Source organism: Quercus robur, chromosome 11 (genome assembly GCF_932294415.1).
Source record: "Quercus robur chromosome 11, dhQueRobu3.1, whole genome shotgun sequence".
NCBI classification, from domain to species: domain Eukaryota; kingdom Viridiplantae; phylum Streptophyta; class Magnoliopsida; order Fagales; family Fagaceae; genus Quercus; species Quercus robur.
The window spans coordinates 55,629,462-55,647,886 of NC_065544.1; the positions used below are offsets into that span (position 1 = coordinate 55,629,462).

At 35.4% G+C, this 18,425-nt stretch overlaps 1 protein-coding gene across 7 annotated transcripts; it reads right to left on the reverse strand.

Annotated features, from left to right (window-relative positions):
• Positions 1–1,552: 1,552 nt before the first annotated feature.
• On the reverse strand, positions 1,553–14,712 carry LOC126705564 (double-stranded RNA-binding protein 1-like). 7 transcript variants are annotated; one of them, XM_050404619.1, is made up of 9 exons: positions 14,094–14,711; positions 10,342–10,633; positions 10,174–10,222; positions 9,581–9,738; positions 7,960–8,176; positions 6,437–6,672; positions 6,072–6,288; positions 2,766–2,942; positions 1,553–2,004 (listed from the first exon to the last, which is right to left on the reverse strand). In XM_050404619.1, exons 1-9 carry the CDS (start codon positions 14,567–14,569, stop codon positions 1,673–1,675), a joined length of 2,154 nt encoding a protein of 717 aa, XP_050260576.1. In that variant the 5' UTR covers positions 14,570–14,711; the 3' UTR covers positions 1,553–1,672. The 7 variants fall into 7 exon arrangements, with proteins under 7 accessions (XP_050260576.1, XP_050260577.1, XP_050260575.1 ...); XM_050404620.1 differs by having other exon boundaries at positions 1,553–1,959; positions 9,575–9,738; XM_050404618.1 differs by having other exon boundaries at positions 9,575–9,738.
• Positions 14,713–18,425: the final 3,713 nt, after the last annotated feature.

Genomic DNA, 18,425 nt, shown 5'->3' on the forward strand with positions numbered 1-18,425 from the left:
AAAAACTCCTTTCTCAGTGTCTATAAATAAATATTCCGACTCTCACTCTTTGTTTCTTTCTTTCATTTTTATTTATTTATTTATTTTATTTTAGGTACTGAGTTTGTGGTTTGCAATGTTTGAGGGAAGACAGACTCTAGGAGATTGAAGCTTCAACTTTTCCTATTTTGGTCGGGGACTAAAGTCACTAAACCTAAGGAGAAAAAGCCACCGGCCCCAAATTTATCATACCCTTAGGTAATGGGTTTTTGATAATCAAACTACATGGTGGTTTGTTTCTTTTCATTTGAACTATTTACTGGTTGAGATTTTTACTAAGCCACACCATTTTTGTAATTTATAATTTGGCTTTTGGTGAGTGATTTAAATATGTTACATGAGGATGTGATTAAAGAAAATTAGTTAAATTGGGTACTATTTAGACCCTAGGGCAAAGATAAGTTGAGTAAATAATCCGGTTTTGTTAGGCAGGTAGAAAGATCAATGAGGAAGAAACTCAATCAACAAATCAAGCTCCCCAACGCCACATGTAGTTGGAGCACATACCCATGTATCTATATGGATTGGGTCACATTCAAAATGCCAATGGGAAAACTTTTGTGGGATTCAAAGTGCTAAGAGCCTAGGAGTAATTATATATTTTATTTTGAATCCATAGTGTTTGATAAAATGCTTGAAGAAAATTTATAATTTTTATTTGGTTGTATGATGTAGCAGCCTATATAATTGACACGAGTGAAAAAAATAAACTTAACTACGAGTTAGAAAGTTGTTATTATTTTTAGGTGAATAATTTCCTTTTACCTATTGAGGGGTTAAATATTATTTGGAAGCAAAGTTTTAAAATAATCAACACAATCTACACATATTCTATGTCCTACTATATAACAAAAACTCAATTATTAAAAATAAGAAAAAAGAAAGAAACAATGAGAACCGCAAAGGTACAAATTAAGAACTAGGTGGGCCAAAAAAATTATGTGGTGTCTCCATTATTTAAAGGTTAGCCTATACTCTATATTAACTCAAAAAAGTATTAAAAAAATTGTTAAATATATTATATTGATACACCTTTGTTAAAAAATTGTTAAATATGCTAATCATGTCTAGCTCAATCATCATTGAAGCTGCTTGCTTATTTATTTATTTATCTATTGGTCAAGTATCATGTACGGCTGTCCACGAGAGCATTGACAATATCAAAGTGAGTTTGTTGCTTTGCCTAGACATGAATCACTATGCAACCTTAGCACGGCTATAATTAAAATATTATTGAAAATGCTTCATAAGATCAACGCCTTCGTTAGACATTTCGTATGACAAGGGATAGGTTCAAGGAGCTTTTTTTTTTTTTTTGAGAAAGCAAGGAGTTTGATATGCAATTATGCATAATGTATGCTTGCAATTAATTGTTTTATGATCAACTGATGGTAGGCAACAAAATATGCCTACATGCTCTGAAGTTTCTCCTATAATTTTAGGTGATTTTAGCAATGAAAATATATATTATTTATGCTATAATATATATACAAAAATTTCCAAAACCATTTTACATAAAAGCTTACAGCATTACGCGGGCAACCTTCTAGTGTTTATAAATGTACATGTACAATTGTGAGCTCATAAATATCACTAAATGGTCATTAGAAACAAAACTGGTCAGCCTGCTATCTCAATTAGGGGAGAAAGCAACCCATTTGTCATCACTCTTGGGCAATATAGTGTAGCCCTTAGGAATTGTCATGTTTGGCAGGCGCGGGTGAACAAATATTCTTTTACAGGATGAGATAATTGTTTCAGCTGGTGACACAAGACTTGAGTCCATAACCAAATTAGTTGAAGAATGTGAAGATAGGCCATTTTCAGACTTGCAAGGGGAAGAGAAGAGTGTATCTGGTGCATAGCCATATGAAGCGTCCACCGAAGAACCTCTGTTACATCTTATAATGGTATCAGGTCCTGAAGATAAAATGGGGGGCTGATTAAGGCTGACTTCGGTACTCACTGTAATCAGGTCCAAATGAGAAGGCTCTTAGAGACATAAATACCATTAATGTCTTACAGGTCAGTGCCAACATGGAAATCATTTACCTACCAATCTGAGAAAGATACATGCAACTCTAATGAATTTTGCCCACAAATGCACACATATATAGCTTGAAAAATTCTATAGTTGTAATGAGTCAACATTTCAATATGGCATGGTCTTCTATTTATGCAAATTATGTCATAGATTTGGTGAGAATTTGAGAATATTTAAACCTTCAAAATACTCCAATTAATGTCCTTTGAAATCTAGTTATGTGTAAGAGGAGGTTAGTCCCACAAAAGGCAATTGCATGCATATAAGAAGCATAAACAAATGGCTAAAACACCATTTATACACCCTTTTTGCCCCTTTCATTAACATCTGTTAGAAACTTGCAGTTAACCCACTCAAAAATGACATTGTTTTGGACAGAAAAATAGAAAACAAAGTCATTCTTAAGTGGGTAAACGGTGAAAATGTGGCTGCCCATAGCATAAGGGACACATTCTAATAGTCAAGTGTGCAGCTTGTAAAGTTTCAAAGCCAATGGACCGATTTAGAAGTGACCCCAAACTTAAAGTGCATTTTAGCCTAAACAAAAAGTATGAACCTGGCAAGTGAAAAAGTGGGAAAATTATAAAAATCAAAAACCAAATCTTAAGTAGAGAATGATAGTCTAACAAAATAGCAATATGGATTTCAAAAATAAAATGCTAAGGGCTTTTTGAAACCTCACCTCTGTCCTCCCCAGCTTGCCTTTCAGCAATGGTGCATAGGTTCAAATTCATGGTAGCACCAACAAGCTGTTGCAGATCAGCAGGGACATTTGGTTGCAAGCTAGAAGATGAGATCTCAGGAGTTTCTTTTCCTTTGTGCGCAGGAGATACAATCAAGGGGCCCTGACCTGACTTACCTGAGAGGAAGGCACAATGTTTTAAAAAGTACTATTATTGACCATATTCCTGCAAATGCAACGTTGCATGGCTGTACCTAATGCACCACTTCCATTTTTATTTCTTTTCCCCTTGTTTTTCTATAATATGGTTATGCTTAGAATGTCCCTCTAAAAGCTGAAATTAGAGCATACACTCTAGGATTATTTATTTATTTGATAAATAGAGCATACACTCTAGGATTAATTTACCAACGGATGTTTGTTTATGAAAATTAAAACTCTTGGGAACTGTTTCCGATGTCATTTGTCACATGCTTGTGATAGGCCTAACTTGTAGTTGGAATGGCTTCCCCTAGCCAAGTATTCGTACAACACCAATTACCACGTTGCCACAAAAATGATTTCATCGCGAAGGTGGCCTACTAATTGAAATTACAATTCTTGAATTCATCCTACATTCAATATGTCATGCCTCAAGCTGAAGCTTGAAAAGAATGTTTCTCCCTCCACAATCCTACCTGCTCTTGTTCAAGAAGTTGAGTTTGTCCCCAAGCCCAATAAGGTCTTGCAACACTGGAGTAAGAAGTTGTGAAACCAAACCATCACCGAGGAACTTGTTAAGTGGCAAGGCCTTCATGATGATAATGTAACTTGAGAGAACCTCCAGCAGATGCAGCAGAAGTTCCCTCACCTTAGGGCGAGTTGTTCTAAAAGAAATGGGGGGGGGGGGGGGGTGAATTCTTAGTAGCAGAACTGGAGCAGATCCAGAATCACTAAACCAAAACTCCGAACAACACTTTAGTACAGATGGTTTTTCCCCATTTGACACTTCAAGGCTGCAGATTGGCACTTCCTGGACCAAAGTGCCGATCAGCCCTGGACACTCCTATTGATTCCAAATTAGCACAGCAGTCTCTGAAGATTAACGACACATGTTGGCAAGCTGGGAACTCAAGTTGGAATTCCAGAATAGGGTTATCTCATGTAACAAGGCAAATTAGTATAGTTAATTAGAGTAGTTAGTTTTAGCCTATGCATGGATAATTAGCACTCATTTGACACATGTTAAATATGGTGGGAATAACCATCTTTAACATGTGCAGTGTTGGTAAAAGCGTGCTTGAGCATAGCACACTATATCTTATAGACTAATAGTCATTAGGTGATTAAATTATTAACTAATATTAGTGATTATTCATGGGGCATTATGGCTATCAGAGATTTAACAAAGGATATTACACGGAAGTACTCATATCTAGTTGATCCAAAGAAAATTAAAATGACTTGACTTGCATTTTTGTGTTAAAATTGAAAAAGTAGGGCTTATCTAAATGTTATATGATTTATATGAAATGTTTTATTTCAATTTATATGATAATTTGATTGTTGTATTTCTCATTAATAATTATTTTAAAATTTATTAAATTATTTTTTTAAAATGTGCACTTTACTTCAATCAAAGGTGCACTTGCCCTTTGCACCTAGGCTCCAAGAGGCCTTTGCATTTAAGTGCACCCCGCGCTTTTACCATCACCGGTGTTAAATGAACAACCAATAGGAATTGAAGTCCATGTATAAGACCCCAATTGTAAAACCGTAAGCTCATTAATTGAATAGTGATGCATTTTGTTAAATATGGGAATAACCATCTTTAACATGTGCTAAATGAACAACCAATAGGAATTGAAGAAGTCCATGTATAAGACACCAATTGTAAAACCCTAAGCTCATTAATTGAATAGCGATGCATTTTCTTCATCACACTCTTTTTCTTTTTTTCTTTTTTTTGGATAAGTAAATAATGATTCATTCAAATAAAAAATGAAAGATACAAAAATCCCTTGGTAGTACTAAGGGGAAATAAAAAATCAATGAAAATGAATGGCCACTTAAGGCAGCCATCCAATCACACATAACATGGTGCGTAAAACATGAAATTTAAGCTCCCTGTCCAATCACAAAGGTATTTTCTTCATTTCTCTCTCTCTCTCACACAATTTTTCAACACTCTCATATCCTAATCCCATTCTCTAAGACATTCCACAGAAATACTTGTTACACTCATCCATCCCCAACCCTAGGCTAGTTTCGTCATCAACCCTGTTTCTCTAACACTCAAAAACTTAACTCTGAACACCACCTTGATCCTTTCAGTATACACACATAAATTCTATGTGCAAATGCCAAGGTCTACTTTTGGGCCTTTGTGTGGGCTTTAGCTTTTTCATTGAGTGGGGGGACCAAACTAAGGTATCAAAAGATGATCAATATAAATTTGGAAAAGATGAAGATGACTATCATCAACGTTCAAGAGGGTAAAAATAAAAAAGAAACTTCTGCATGCAACTTCTGTACCTCATTAAAGACCTAGGCAAAGATTGGTCTCTCATTATCTCAAAAAAGAAGTTCCAATTCTGGTTTGAGGAAGGGCTTCCTTTTGAGATTTCAGTATGTAAATCCGAGAAATTATGCCAATGAGAACTTACTCAAATGGCACCAACTTCCATTGTAAGAACAAGATCGAGGGTAGGGTCATGGGTTCAAACCATACCCATGTATGTGTAACTTACCAATAAATAAAATAAATAAATAAACCGAAGAAATTATCCACATTAATGACATCTTACCATTTTTTTTTTTGGTCATACAGAAACCTTAGGGATACAATTCCCACTCAATTTCATATATATATGTAATCCCATATATAAACAATAACTAGGTATTATACCCTACAAAGATGAGTATTACTTTTTTTAACAAAACAATGTGCATTAAATAAATATCCACTGAGTGGCTTTATACTCGTAAATTTATGAGGTGCTTACTAAAAGAGGTCCATGGTTAAAATAATAATTACATACATTATGCAATTACCTTCTAAAGACACTCTTCCATCTTATAAATCAACAACCAAGTGTGAATCTACCTGGTGCTATAGAAGAATTACATGTCCTAAGATTTAAGTTTATAAGAGTAACTACTCTATGTCAATTTCATATCTATGTGTCTCTGATGTTCATATAGGATGCAACATCTATTCATATAGGATGCAACATCTATGTTTAAACAGAAGCATTAGAAGGAAAAAGGTTTACTCAAGATTAACACCAATCCTGAAACCAAGTGTTGAAAGAAAAATAAACTTACGCTCTTTCAGAGTAGCGTAAGCAATCTTTGCTGCATTCATCTCTGCCTGCTTTTTGGTCCTTGCTTCATGTCCTTTAAAAACCTCCCTTATCTCCACAGTCGAAACAAAAATTGCTTCATGTCCTTCACGAAAGCTCTTTGTATCATAAACTGGTTGAGAAAACCCTTCTTTTTGAACCAACTCTTGTAGAAGGTTTTTGTAGAGACCAGAATTATCCTGAAGAATTGAAAAACCAAGATTAAAAAAATTGGAAAGAATAACACAGACACAACCCACAGAGAGAGCAAATAGAGATGCACTAGAATAATTAATTCCTAAGGATACAAGAAGTTATATAAATGGCCACAGGAAACAGAAGACTAGCCTCTTTAGCTCCATCTGGCACCAATGATGCCAAAGCGACTTTTGCAGCTGCATTTTCAGCATCCTTCGATGTGGAAAAGAATTCTGGGCTCTCATAGGTCTGTCCATCAACTGTGACCTTACACCTGAATTGACTAGCATGAGGAGGGCCTTCACATTCACAAGAGTACTCAGGTAGACAGAGATATCTCTTTCGAGCATAATTTTGCAGCTGGTTCTTGTAAAAATGCTGCATATCTATGACTCATGAAAGAAATTGAATATTGTAAGTCCTGACAATAACATGCCGTGAAACCAAGAATAACATGTTCAAAACATAAGATCAATGTAAGAAACATCAGTAACCATGGACGAAGCTAGGGTAGCACATGATTAGTATTATTATCATTATTATTTTATAAAGAAAAAATCAATTTAAAAAGAGACTGAGGGGGTTCCAGCCAAGTACACAAGTGTCAAGGAGTAGACAAGAGAGGAACAACTTAGAAAAAGAAGAAATATATGGCTCATTTGGTACATGTGTTTAAACACATATTTTCAGTTTTTAAACAATATTATATGTATTTCCACATACTTTTTCACCTACACTTATTTCTAAAAAAATTGAAAACTGTTGTTTAAACATACGTACCAAACGGGCCCATAATGTCATTGAGCTACACCTCAACTAACACTTCCTGCTCCAATAATAATGGGATGCAGAATATTTAAGACCCATTGGGTGTGTGCTTAATTTACCAATTAAAAAAAAAAAAAAAAAAAAAAAAAAAACATTGGGAATCAGTAGAGAAGTGAGGAACTAGTAATCTAGGCAAACAAAGAGCACAAAAAAGTTGCATTGATGTCACACAAGGATCACTCCACCCCTTCAAATATTCCATTCCTTTATAAGTTCCAACATACAGGTAAAGATGCAATCATATAAAGCATGTGAACCCATAAGGTATTACGCAATCTACCACTCTAACTTCACGCATTGAAAATTAGTATCTAGAAAAACCCAAGCCAGCCCAAATAATGAGAGAACAAGATTGAGCAATTCAAATATACAATTCCCACTCAATTTCATATATATATATATATATATATGTAATCCCATATATAAACAATAACTAGGTATTATACCCTACAAAGATGAGTATTACTTTTTTAACAAAACAATGTGCATTAAATAAATATCCGCTGAGTGGCTTTATACTCGGTAAATGTATGAGGTGCTTACTAAAAGAGGTCCATGGTTAAAATAATAATTACATACATTATGCAATTACCTTCTAAAGACACTCTTCCATCTTATAAATCAACAACCAAGTGTGAATCTACCTGGTGCTATAGAAGAATTACATGTCCTAAGATTTAAGTTTATAAAAGGAACTACTCCATGTCAATTTGATATCTATGTGTCTCTGATGTTCATATAGGATCCAACATCTATGTTTAAACAGAAGCATTAGAAGGAAAAAGGTTTACTCAAGGTTAACACCAATCCTGAAACTAGTAGTGTTGAAAGAAAAATAAACTTACGCTCTTTCATAGTAGTGTAAGCAATCTTTGCTGCATTCATCTCCGCCTGCTTTTTGGTCCTTGCTTCATGTCCTTTAAAAACCTCCCGTATCTCCACAGTCGAAACAAAAATTGCTTCATGTCCTTCACCAGATCTATTTGCATCATAAACTGGTAGAGGAAACCCTTCTTTTCGAACCAACTCTTGTAGAAGGTTTTTGTAGAGACCAGAATTATCCTGAAAAATTGAAAAACCAAGATTAAAAAAATTGGAAAGAATAACACAGACACAACCCACAGAGAGAGCGAACAGAGATGCACTAGAATAATTAATTCCTAAGGATACAAGAAGTTATATAAGTGGCCACAGGAAACAGAAGACTAGCCTCTTTGGCTCCATCTGGCACCAATGGTATCAAAGCGACTTTTGCAGCTAATATGGAGGGAAAATAATACATTTTTTGCGAGAGATTTTTAATTGTCCCTCGCAAATAATATGGAGGAAAAATTTCCCTCCAAAATATTAGTATTTGTGACGGTTATAACATATAATTGCGATAGCTTTTCTTGTTGGTCACAAATAAGATTTTTTGAGAGGGCTTTTTGGAGTCCGTCAAAAATTCTTGGTCACTAATAAGCATTTTTCTTGTAGTAACGATAAAAGACAGAAGTGTTGCATATCTGACCAAACACCAATTAAGAGGACAATTCCTCTCTAACCAAACACCAATTATACAATCATACTCAAGAACTACAAGTTCTTTTAACAAATGTCAGGCTAACCAATTGTGATCCCCTGCTCGCCTTTTCCATGAACCTATCTTTCTTCAGCTAATAAAAGAGAGAATCGCTATTTGCTGTTGCACTGGCCCCTCTGACTTAGGAACAATAGCAATGGCTAAAAAACAATTCCAAAAAAAAAAAAAAAAAAAAACCGGTAAATGTAAACACTGATCAAGGTGACACAAAAGGACAGATGAAAAAACAGAGTAAGACAGACAGAGGAGGATAGAAATGTTTCAGGAAGCGAAGGAAAAAAAGGAGATTGTTGTTAACGCCCGTTAACAACAATTTTTTTGGCAACTTCTGGTAGTAACAACAGTTTTTTTTGACAATTTTTGGCAGCTTTTTGGCAGTTTTAAAAAAGGTAGAACTTTGAGATTTAAACTGTACATTAAATGCAAGAAACTCAAGTCATTAACCAATTATTCATAGCAAAACACAAAAACATGAACCAGAACATTTGCTGATGATGGACAAAAAGTAGAGATAAAGAATATCAAAGCAAGATCTAAAGCAGCAACAGAACACAGGCTCTCTCTTACATGCTAGCTAGATTCTGAGAACACACTGAGAGGGGGGGAGAGAGAGAGAGCAAACAGAAGACTTAGACAGAAACTTGGGGGAAAAAAACCTTAGATCTTCACTATGAACAAGAGAGACTAGAGCTACATTTATGAATGCGGCCCTAAAAAATAATCCAGAACCTCAATATGAAAAAAACCATGGGGATGTTACTGCAAGCAACTATGGCTAGATTAGAGCATGGAGTCTGAGTTCACACATGGAGAGGATGGGCAAGATAGTAAATTGGCAACCAAAGTGTAAAGCATAAAACACAGCATCAATGATTTACCATCACCTTTTCAACAGTCTGCCTTGTTTCTGGATCCGGGTCTGATAGTTTGCTGGACTCAGGTTCGACCTTCTGAGTATCGATTTCAGGATCACCTTTCACAATAGATTTCCGCCACTCCATTTTGTGCTGGGTTAAAAGAGTAGAGATGGCACTCTGATCCTCTGTAAAATGGCAAATTTATTGGTACATATATAATGAGCAACTCAGAAACTTTATTGATGGATCTTGACAAAAAAAAAAGGCTAGAACATCACACACCCAAACCGTGTACAGACACTCACACATGCACACATGCAAACAATTTACACATAATTGACAATTTTTTTTATTGGTAAGTTACACATGCACCCAGTTGGTCTTGAACCCGCAAACTCAACCTTTACCTAGCTCTTACAAGGGAATGAAGAGCCAATTGAGCTAGATCACATTGGCAAATTGATATGAGTATTGTACACGCATACTTTGCGTGAATTAGTCAGAAATTTCCTCTAATTTTTTGTATCCATGCATTTAATCAGCTTCTAATTTTTTTTGAGTATAAAAAAAACAAATGTAAAGTTCCATTAGTTCATGCAGGTATTCATATTATAACATACCTATCCTCCAGGAACAATCATCAGGCTTGACAGGCCGAAAAAGCTCCCACTATAAGTAGTTTAAGTACATGAGCCAAGGCAAAAAAACAGTCCAATATTAGGAATAAAGAGACAATATGTTGTACACAAGTTTTAACACGTAAAAAACAAGCCTACAAGCGGACTTACATCAATTATTGGAGGCTGGCCCTTGAGTCCAAGTTTCAGATGGCTCTTTTTTATCTCGCGTACAACAGAACTTGATTTAGTTCCAGTGACATTTAAAGTGACCTCTTCAAGGGTCTGTGTCCAGGAGTAGTTCTCCAGATCAAGGCCAGATGAAGCATCATTGTGCGGGATGGTAGCTGAAGAGTGTTGACCAGGAGCATCATTCTGACGAAGGGATGGAGAGGTAGATGATTCCTCCTTTAGTATTTTCAAAATCTTCTCAACGATTTCCTCTATAAACTCTGACTCTGGGCTGCAATTGGAAGTGTAACCACAGTCATATTTTTATAAGAATAGAAGTTAGTGAACCAACAGATCATAAAATAAGAGGAAATGAGCCATGAAAATAGAATGATCTTATTGGTTATTCATTGAAATTTAATTGATTAACAGTATTTCCATGGCAATGAACCAACTAATTCAAAGTAACAGCTATAGATAATAACTATTTAAAAAAAAAAATGATTTGATTGTAGTTTTAAAATTTCTTAATATATTATGAAAACCCAATTAATTAAATATTCAATAAATTTAAGTATATTTATTTTCTTGGTAGTGTTTTTACTTTTTATGTAAAATAGCAAATTAAATTATATTTTAATTAAAATTTAATATACATACAAAGGTAATATGTTTGTATTAAAATTTGATAATATCAAATTATAGAAAACTCTTGATAAATTAAAAATTAAAAAAAAAAATTATCAACATGAAAATATGGATGTTTACAATATAAATAGTAAAAACATAAAACTAAAAAATATTGGCTTTGAATTGAAAAGGAAATCAACTACTATAAAACCGAGCATTCTCATCATCCAAATACATTCACAACAATTTGTGATTAGAAGCAGTACGTGTTATCTAAGTGGTGAACTTGTACCGATAGAAATCAAAGCACCCCGTCCCCAATCGCAACCCCTCTATCCAAACCCATACTCTATGATCATCCAATCTATTGTTACATCAGATAAAAGGCAGCCCTATAACACCTATGTCTCTGAATCCACACCACTCTAGAATGTCTACAAACTATTCTAGTTATCTTTCCAATCAATCCATATCCACCCTTGCTTGTCCCCTTGCCATTGTAATTTCGTTAAAATCTCCGATTCAAACCCATGAGGGATTTATTGTTGACCGAGGTTAATAGCAACGCCTAGGATTTTCTTAGTTGCTAGTTTTAGGGACTCCGTAAAATCTAGTGGAACGCTAAGTGTTATCAACTCCCAAGTTTACCACTATGTCAATGTGATTCTAAGTAAAGCTTCTTATTGAGAGATTGAATTCATTTTTCCAGAAAGGGAGCCAAGCTACCACCTCTGTTTCTACATGGAACCACAAACACGTTTGCATATTGCACCCTACACTGAACTCTTTCAAGATAAGTCATTTGACCTCGTCACCATCAAGAATACAATCAAGGGATCTTTATTTCTCACTATATATCCTTGTGAGCTCGTGAACTGTACGTAGGTCCTAAGCCCATGGCAATTCTAGCTTAGGCAATTCATGGATGCCTATAGGACTAGAAATTAACCAGCCATCACATATAAATCTCCAATATTTTTATGAGCCTTCACGCAACACTGTTCTTCTCTTTGCAATTTGTCCATCTTCTGCTACAATAGGAGACCATTTTTGCTCAAAATCATCCATCACTACCTTGCTGCCAATATCTTTATACCAACACACCACACTCCAACTTATACATAATCAAGCAAAGCCTTCTCCTTCCTACAATGCCACATGAAGAGAAACAATTCCCACCCAAGCACCCACTAAGGAGGAACATTGGTTCTACAGAAGCCTATGGTTTGGTGCTAACAACACCTAATCTTGAGAGAGACTCATCCTGTGATGCCATTTTACCAATTTGGTAAGTTTCCTCAAAAAAGAAAAGAAAAAAACAATTTAGTAATAAAAAAAAATAGAGAATGATAATTGTTAATAATGAATTTGTACTTAAAATTGTACAAAAGTAACAAAACTGGTAAGTAATCTTGTCTAAATATGAAATATGATAATTATGATAGTATTAATAGGTATTTGTTATGATTTTGTTTGTATATAAAACTATAAATTCTTGCATTGGGAATTTTTTATTATTATGTTTGTATATGAAACTAAGGCTATCCAACCACCCGAAAAACCGACCAAACCCAAGCCAACCTTCACTTGACTTGACTACTCCGGGGAGTTAATTGCGGATCTCTTCCCCCAAAACCCGAAAAACTGGAAGCGAACAATTGAACAGGAGTTTTATAGTGAGATTTGCCAAATCTAGCAAGACCTTATCAAATCCAGTGAAATCTCTTTGATTTTTTTAGCCAATTTTTGCCACTATGACGTAGACCAAACTAATTACCACCAATTGAAGGCCCGATCCGATCAATCTCTTCGGTTGGTGACATGTTGAGATATCTTCCACCCGATCAGCTTGGGTTTGGTGCAAGTTGAGCCCAAACCTGATCCGACCTAACTCATGGACAACCCTATATGAAACTATATATTCTATGTTTAAAAATATATGATAGAATTGAAATTTAATATACATACATACATATATATATATTAAAATAATAATGTGAAAAATTATGAGGCCTCCAAAACTAATAAGACATAATTTTAAAAGGTTAACCAAAAGCATATTACTAATTAGGAATCCATGCAATTCACGAGAAAGTTTTACATGATATAGTTTTTAGAATATTTTATTTTATTTTTGTCTAAATATGAAATTTAATAATTATGGTAGTTATTAATAAACATTTATTATAATTCATTTTGAAGCTTATTAATAGACATTTATTATAAATTTGTCACGAAAGAGTTCAACATTATACAAGTATAAATTGTGAAGTCTTAAAAGCATATATAACACAATATTATTATGACAAACAAAAATCAAATAAATTTAGCTTTTTATATATCATAGACTATAGATATATATTAAAAAAAAATCATATGTGTACATATTATATTACCGATTTGCTTTCAAATCAAAGCCTGCCAAGTTTGCAGCCTCTTCAAAATTTCCCTTTTGTTCTCGCACCTTTGATGGAGACACGTCATAGAAAATAGGAAACACCCTTTGTTTTAGCATCCTATTGCATTCCATGATTTTCGCCAGCTCATCTCGGCACCGATCTGAAGTAGCATAGCTTTTCGAGAACACCACAACTGCCATCCTTGATGTCTCAATTGCCTTCATCAGTTCAGTCCGATTAAATTCCCCTCTACTACACGCACAAATCTTTTTACGATCTAAAGCGGCAAAGAGATGGCAGGTAAAGCTTGTGTGGGTATCTTCCCCACAAAAACTAACGTAGACATCATACCTCAATGCTGAGGTCGATGAGGATGGAGCACAGGAAGGAGTCATGATTGCAAAGACAAAGACCTAATGGAGGTAAAAAACCAGTGCGTGTAGTTTATGATGAAGGAAGATAATCGGAAATTGGCATCATGAAAACACGAAGGATTGTTTATCAAAGAAAAAACACAAGGATTGGGTCTAGTTCCATAAACAAGAGAGAAATTTGAAGAGGCTAGTTCCATTTATGATTCCACGAAAAAGAAAAGAAAAAGAAAAGGAAAGGGAATGCTTTTTCCTTCTTTTGTGAAAGTAGGGCCTAACTGTTTCGGTTTTCAAGAGTTTTTTTCTTAATAAGAGAAAAAAAAAAAAAATCAAATGTAGATATAATATTTACCGATTTGGTTCCAAATGCAAGCCTGCCAAGCTTGCGGCCTCCGTCAGTGCAGCTCTCCAACTGTTCCTCTTGTCTTCAGCGCCATTTGGGAGCTCGGCAAAATTCCCCTTCTGTTCTACCACCTCGGGTTGAGACACATGGTAGAAAATAGGGAGCACCCTTTGATTGAACACCCTTTTGCATTCCATGATCTTCACCAACTCATCCAAGCACCAACCTGAAGTAGCATACTTTTTTGAGAACACCACAACTGCAATCCTTGATGTCTCAATTGCCTTTAACAGCTCAGGCCCAATCTTTTCCCCTCTAGGGAGGTTTATGTCATCTTTATAGGCATTAATCGTTTTGCGGTCTAAAGCGGCAAAGAGATGGCTGGTGAATCCTGTGCGGCTATCTGCCCCACGAAAACTAACGAAAACCTCATATTCATTTGTCAATTTTGGGGTTGATGAGGCTTGAGCAAAGGAAGGAGCCATGGTTGCAACACACAGACCAAATTGAGGTAATACACATGCGCCTGCCAAAACTCAAACAGCAAAGCAGCAAAAACTGGTTGTCTCTTTTTTGGATTTCTCTCTTCTTTTTTTTTTTGGTTTCCAAGTTCTTTCTCTTCCTCTTTTTTCTGCAAGTTTTCCAAAGTAGTGTGAATAGCCAGCATTCTTTTTTGGAAAACCGGAAGAGTTGGGTCCTACTTTCACAAAAGAAGGAAAAGCTTCTTTTTTTTTTTTTTGGTGGAATCGTGAAACACATTGTTATTGATTCCGTTTCCGGCCAGAAAATTTCGTACCGGTCACTTCACCGGCACAATGCACCCCCTTGTTTCACCTCGGGTTGAATTCCGATTGATTCCGGGCCGTTTCGGTCGATTTCGGTGAGTTTCGGCCGGTATACCAATTCCAGCCGGTATTGAAATCAAACCCGATCAACCCATCTTGTCACGGCACCGGTCACCTGAAGAAACGCATCTCATCACAGCAGTCTTCTTTTTCTTCTTCTTCTTCAGTTTTTCTGTGCGTTTCATCCTCTGCAACTTTTTTCTTTCTAATTCTTGTTGTGGCTATTTTCTGCCTGGTTCAACTTTTTACTGTGTTTAGTTTTGTTTTTTTGTAATATTATTTTTAGTTTTGTGATTTGCCTGACTAGTATTTTTTGAAAGGGAAGTTATAGTTCAGCTTTTTATGTTGACTTGTTAGCCCCCAGCCCTCCTCAACTCTACGTTGTCATCTAGCTTTTTTAGAGCATCCACAGCAGTAGAGCTAAATTTTTAGCAATTTAGCTCCATCAAAAGCTACTTTATCTATTTTACCTACACACATGCTGCAGCAGTGGATCTATTTTAGATTTCAACAAAATAAAATAATATAATCATCACAATAAAATAATATTTCTACTACAATAAAATAATACATCCCAACAAAAAAAAAAAAACCCACAAACGGATCATCACCACATTTCACAACCACCGCCGGCCAAGAACAACCACCCACAAAAACCTTTCAGCCAGCCACATCCACCTCCACCACCACTCCACTACAACCACAACCCACGGCAAAAAAAATAAAATAAAAATCAAACCACCACCAACACAGCCATAACCATAGCCCAACACAGGCCACGACAACCACAGCCACAGCTACCAAACCACCACCAACACAGCCAACAAACCGCCATTTCAACCACAATCCACGGTCACAACCAAACCCACAAAAAAAATAAATCAAACACCAAAAAACCGTTCATCTCTCGCCGTGCTTTAGTTTCCGTTTACGCTTCGATCTCATCGCTCTACCTGTACATCTCTCTTTCGGCTTGGGACTTGGGGCTTGACTTGGGGCTTGGGATGGTGAGCTAGGTCGGCGAAATGGGTGGCGAGCTGGGTCGGCGAAAGGGGTGGCGATGGCGAGCTAGGTCGACGAAATGGGTGGCGAGCTGGGTTGGCGAAAGGGGTGGCGAGCTTCGCCGACCTAGGTCGCCATCCCTTTCGCCACCCCTTTCGTTTATGCCATCGCCGATCACGCAAAAAGAACAGAGAAAAGATATTGAAGAGATAGAGAAGGAAGAGAGAGGGCTGAGAGTTGAGTCTGACGAAAAGAAAGAGACGGAAGAGGGAGAGAAAAAGATGGATTATTTTAATTGGAAGAGAGAGAAAAGTTAAATAAAATAGTATTATTTTTTTTAGCTTTGTGCTACATTGCACATCTATTTATAGATGTGCACTGTAGCTGAACATCTAAAATTTTTGCTTTTGCCTCCACTGCTGCAGTGTAGTTTTTAGGGGTAGTGGAGCTAAAATATACCAATAGACCTATATAGCACCACTGCTGTGAATGCTTTTATAAAAATAAATTTCAATTTTTATTTTTTATATTTCATTATTTATATACATTTTAATCTTATAATATTCTAAAAAATTGTTAATATTTGTTTATTTAGGAAGCTGAAAAATGGGAAAAACTTAAAAAGTAGTCAATAGGAAGTTTCTTGGAAGCTCACTTGTGTACAATTACCTAAAATGTGAGTTTTATTTATTTTTTTTAAATCATAAATAAATGTTTTTTTAAAATAATAATCCCACTTTTTTAATAGGAAAAAAAAAAAAAACACAACTAAATTGAGATTAAGAGCAAATTAAATTGTCCCTATTTATTAAGAGGATTCAAAAAGTTAGTTATAGTCTTTTTTATTATGCTACTCAAATTTTCGGAGATGAATTTGATTTTTGACTCTTGAGGGATTGGGTTAAACCTATTTGGGTCAAGCATTTTTGAAGAGTTTCATCATCAGTAATTATTTCTTACCTCTTGCAATATACCAAAGTGACAAGTTCTGTCTAGTAAAAATCATGATAGTACATTGCCATGAGTTATTTATATACAATGTGAATAGCCAAGAGTTGAGGAGCAATGTGGTTAAACTTAAAGAATAAGGATCAATAGATGCATCCTCTCTTCCACATTTTTCCAAGTTCACTTTTATCAATAGACATGTTTGGTGGAACTAATAATAACGTTATTAAGCTTGCTCTTAGTTCTTTTATGATTCATTTGGATAGAGGTGTGTAATAGAGAATTTTGGATTTCACTTTGTAGTTTAAGTAACTTGTATAAAGTATGGAGGTTTTTTTTTTTTTTTTTAATTATTTTTTTATTAATGAACTTTTTGGATGGATATGAGCTTTATAAATAGTATATACTAGTTGCAAACCCTCATGATGCGTGTGAAAAAATGTAATATAATTATTTTATATGAAAATATAATGTAAAATTGTAAATTAAATAGTGCGTGTCATTTAAAAAAAATTTCTATTTTTATAAGTTTTATGTAATAAAACATATAATGTATTTTGTATTCAATAACAATATATAGTAATGTGTGTGTATATATATATATATATATATGAAAAACGTAATTTAATAAAGAGATTTATTAAATTTACAAGCACATCTTTGCTTTACTTGTTTTCTAGAGTTTCCAAGCCCCATCCTCTAGAAAATTTACAAGCACATCTTATATTTAGAAGGCTAACAAGTGTTGATAGATTACACTAAATAGTCAATAATACAATAATGTACAATTTATGGGAATGAGGTTATAAGAAACCTTGCCCAAATGGCATCACTAACAAGTGTGTGTATAAATTACACTAGCGTGCATTTTGCAAACGCAGAAAAATCAGAAAAATTTGCCAAATAGTAACTGTAGGGACACGGTTTTAGTTGACCCGATCCTTGTTGGTTAGGCCTTGACCCAAAAGGTCCCACACAATGAATTTTTTGTAGAGTATGGGCAAAAGAACTTGGTTTCAGTTAGCTTTGAACGGTTTGTTGCATGGGCTCAGGGGGTATAGAGACAAGAATAAAAGGAGGTAGCAGTGAAGAGAGATCCTTCTCAAATGATCAGGTCTCCAACTTGACTAATGGGCACAGATTCATGCAAATAAAAGTTCTCTACAGTGTTCTCTCCTCTCTTTCTCTCCATCTCCCGTCCCCCTCTCTTGGGGGACTTTTACATATTATATAGACCCTCTTCTATTATCTGGGTTTTACACTTGTTGATCATCCAAACCCCTACTTAAGCACCTGTCCCATCAGACACCCTTATCAGTTCTTTGTGAGTTGCAGTGACCAAGGTAGCACTGTTCAAGGGTCTTCTCTTCATTAATGCGGCCAGGAGAGTAGCTGTGGTGCATTTAATGTGGTGGTGGCAGCCTTTGCTGAGATATTTTGGGTTTCCTTTCTTTTTACGTGCTTGGAGGGAGGACTACAGTAGCTGGGACGCACCTTTGACCCGGATTTTGGAACGTCCGAGGAGGAATTACTCCTCGGACGTGTT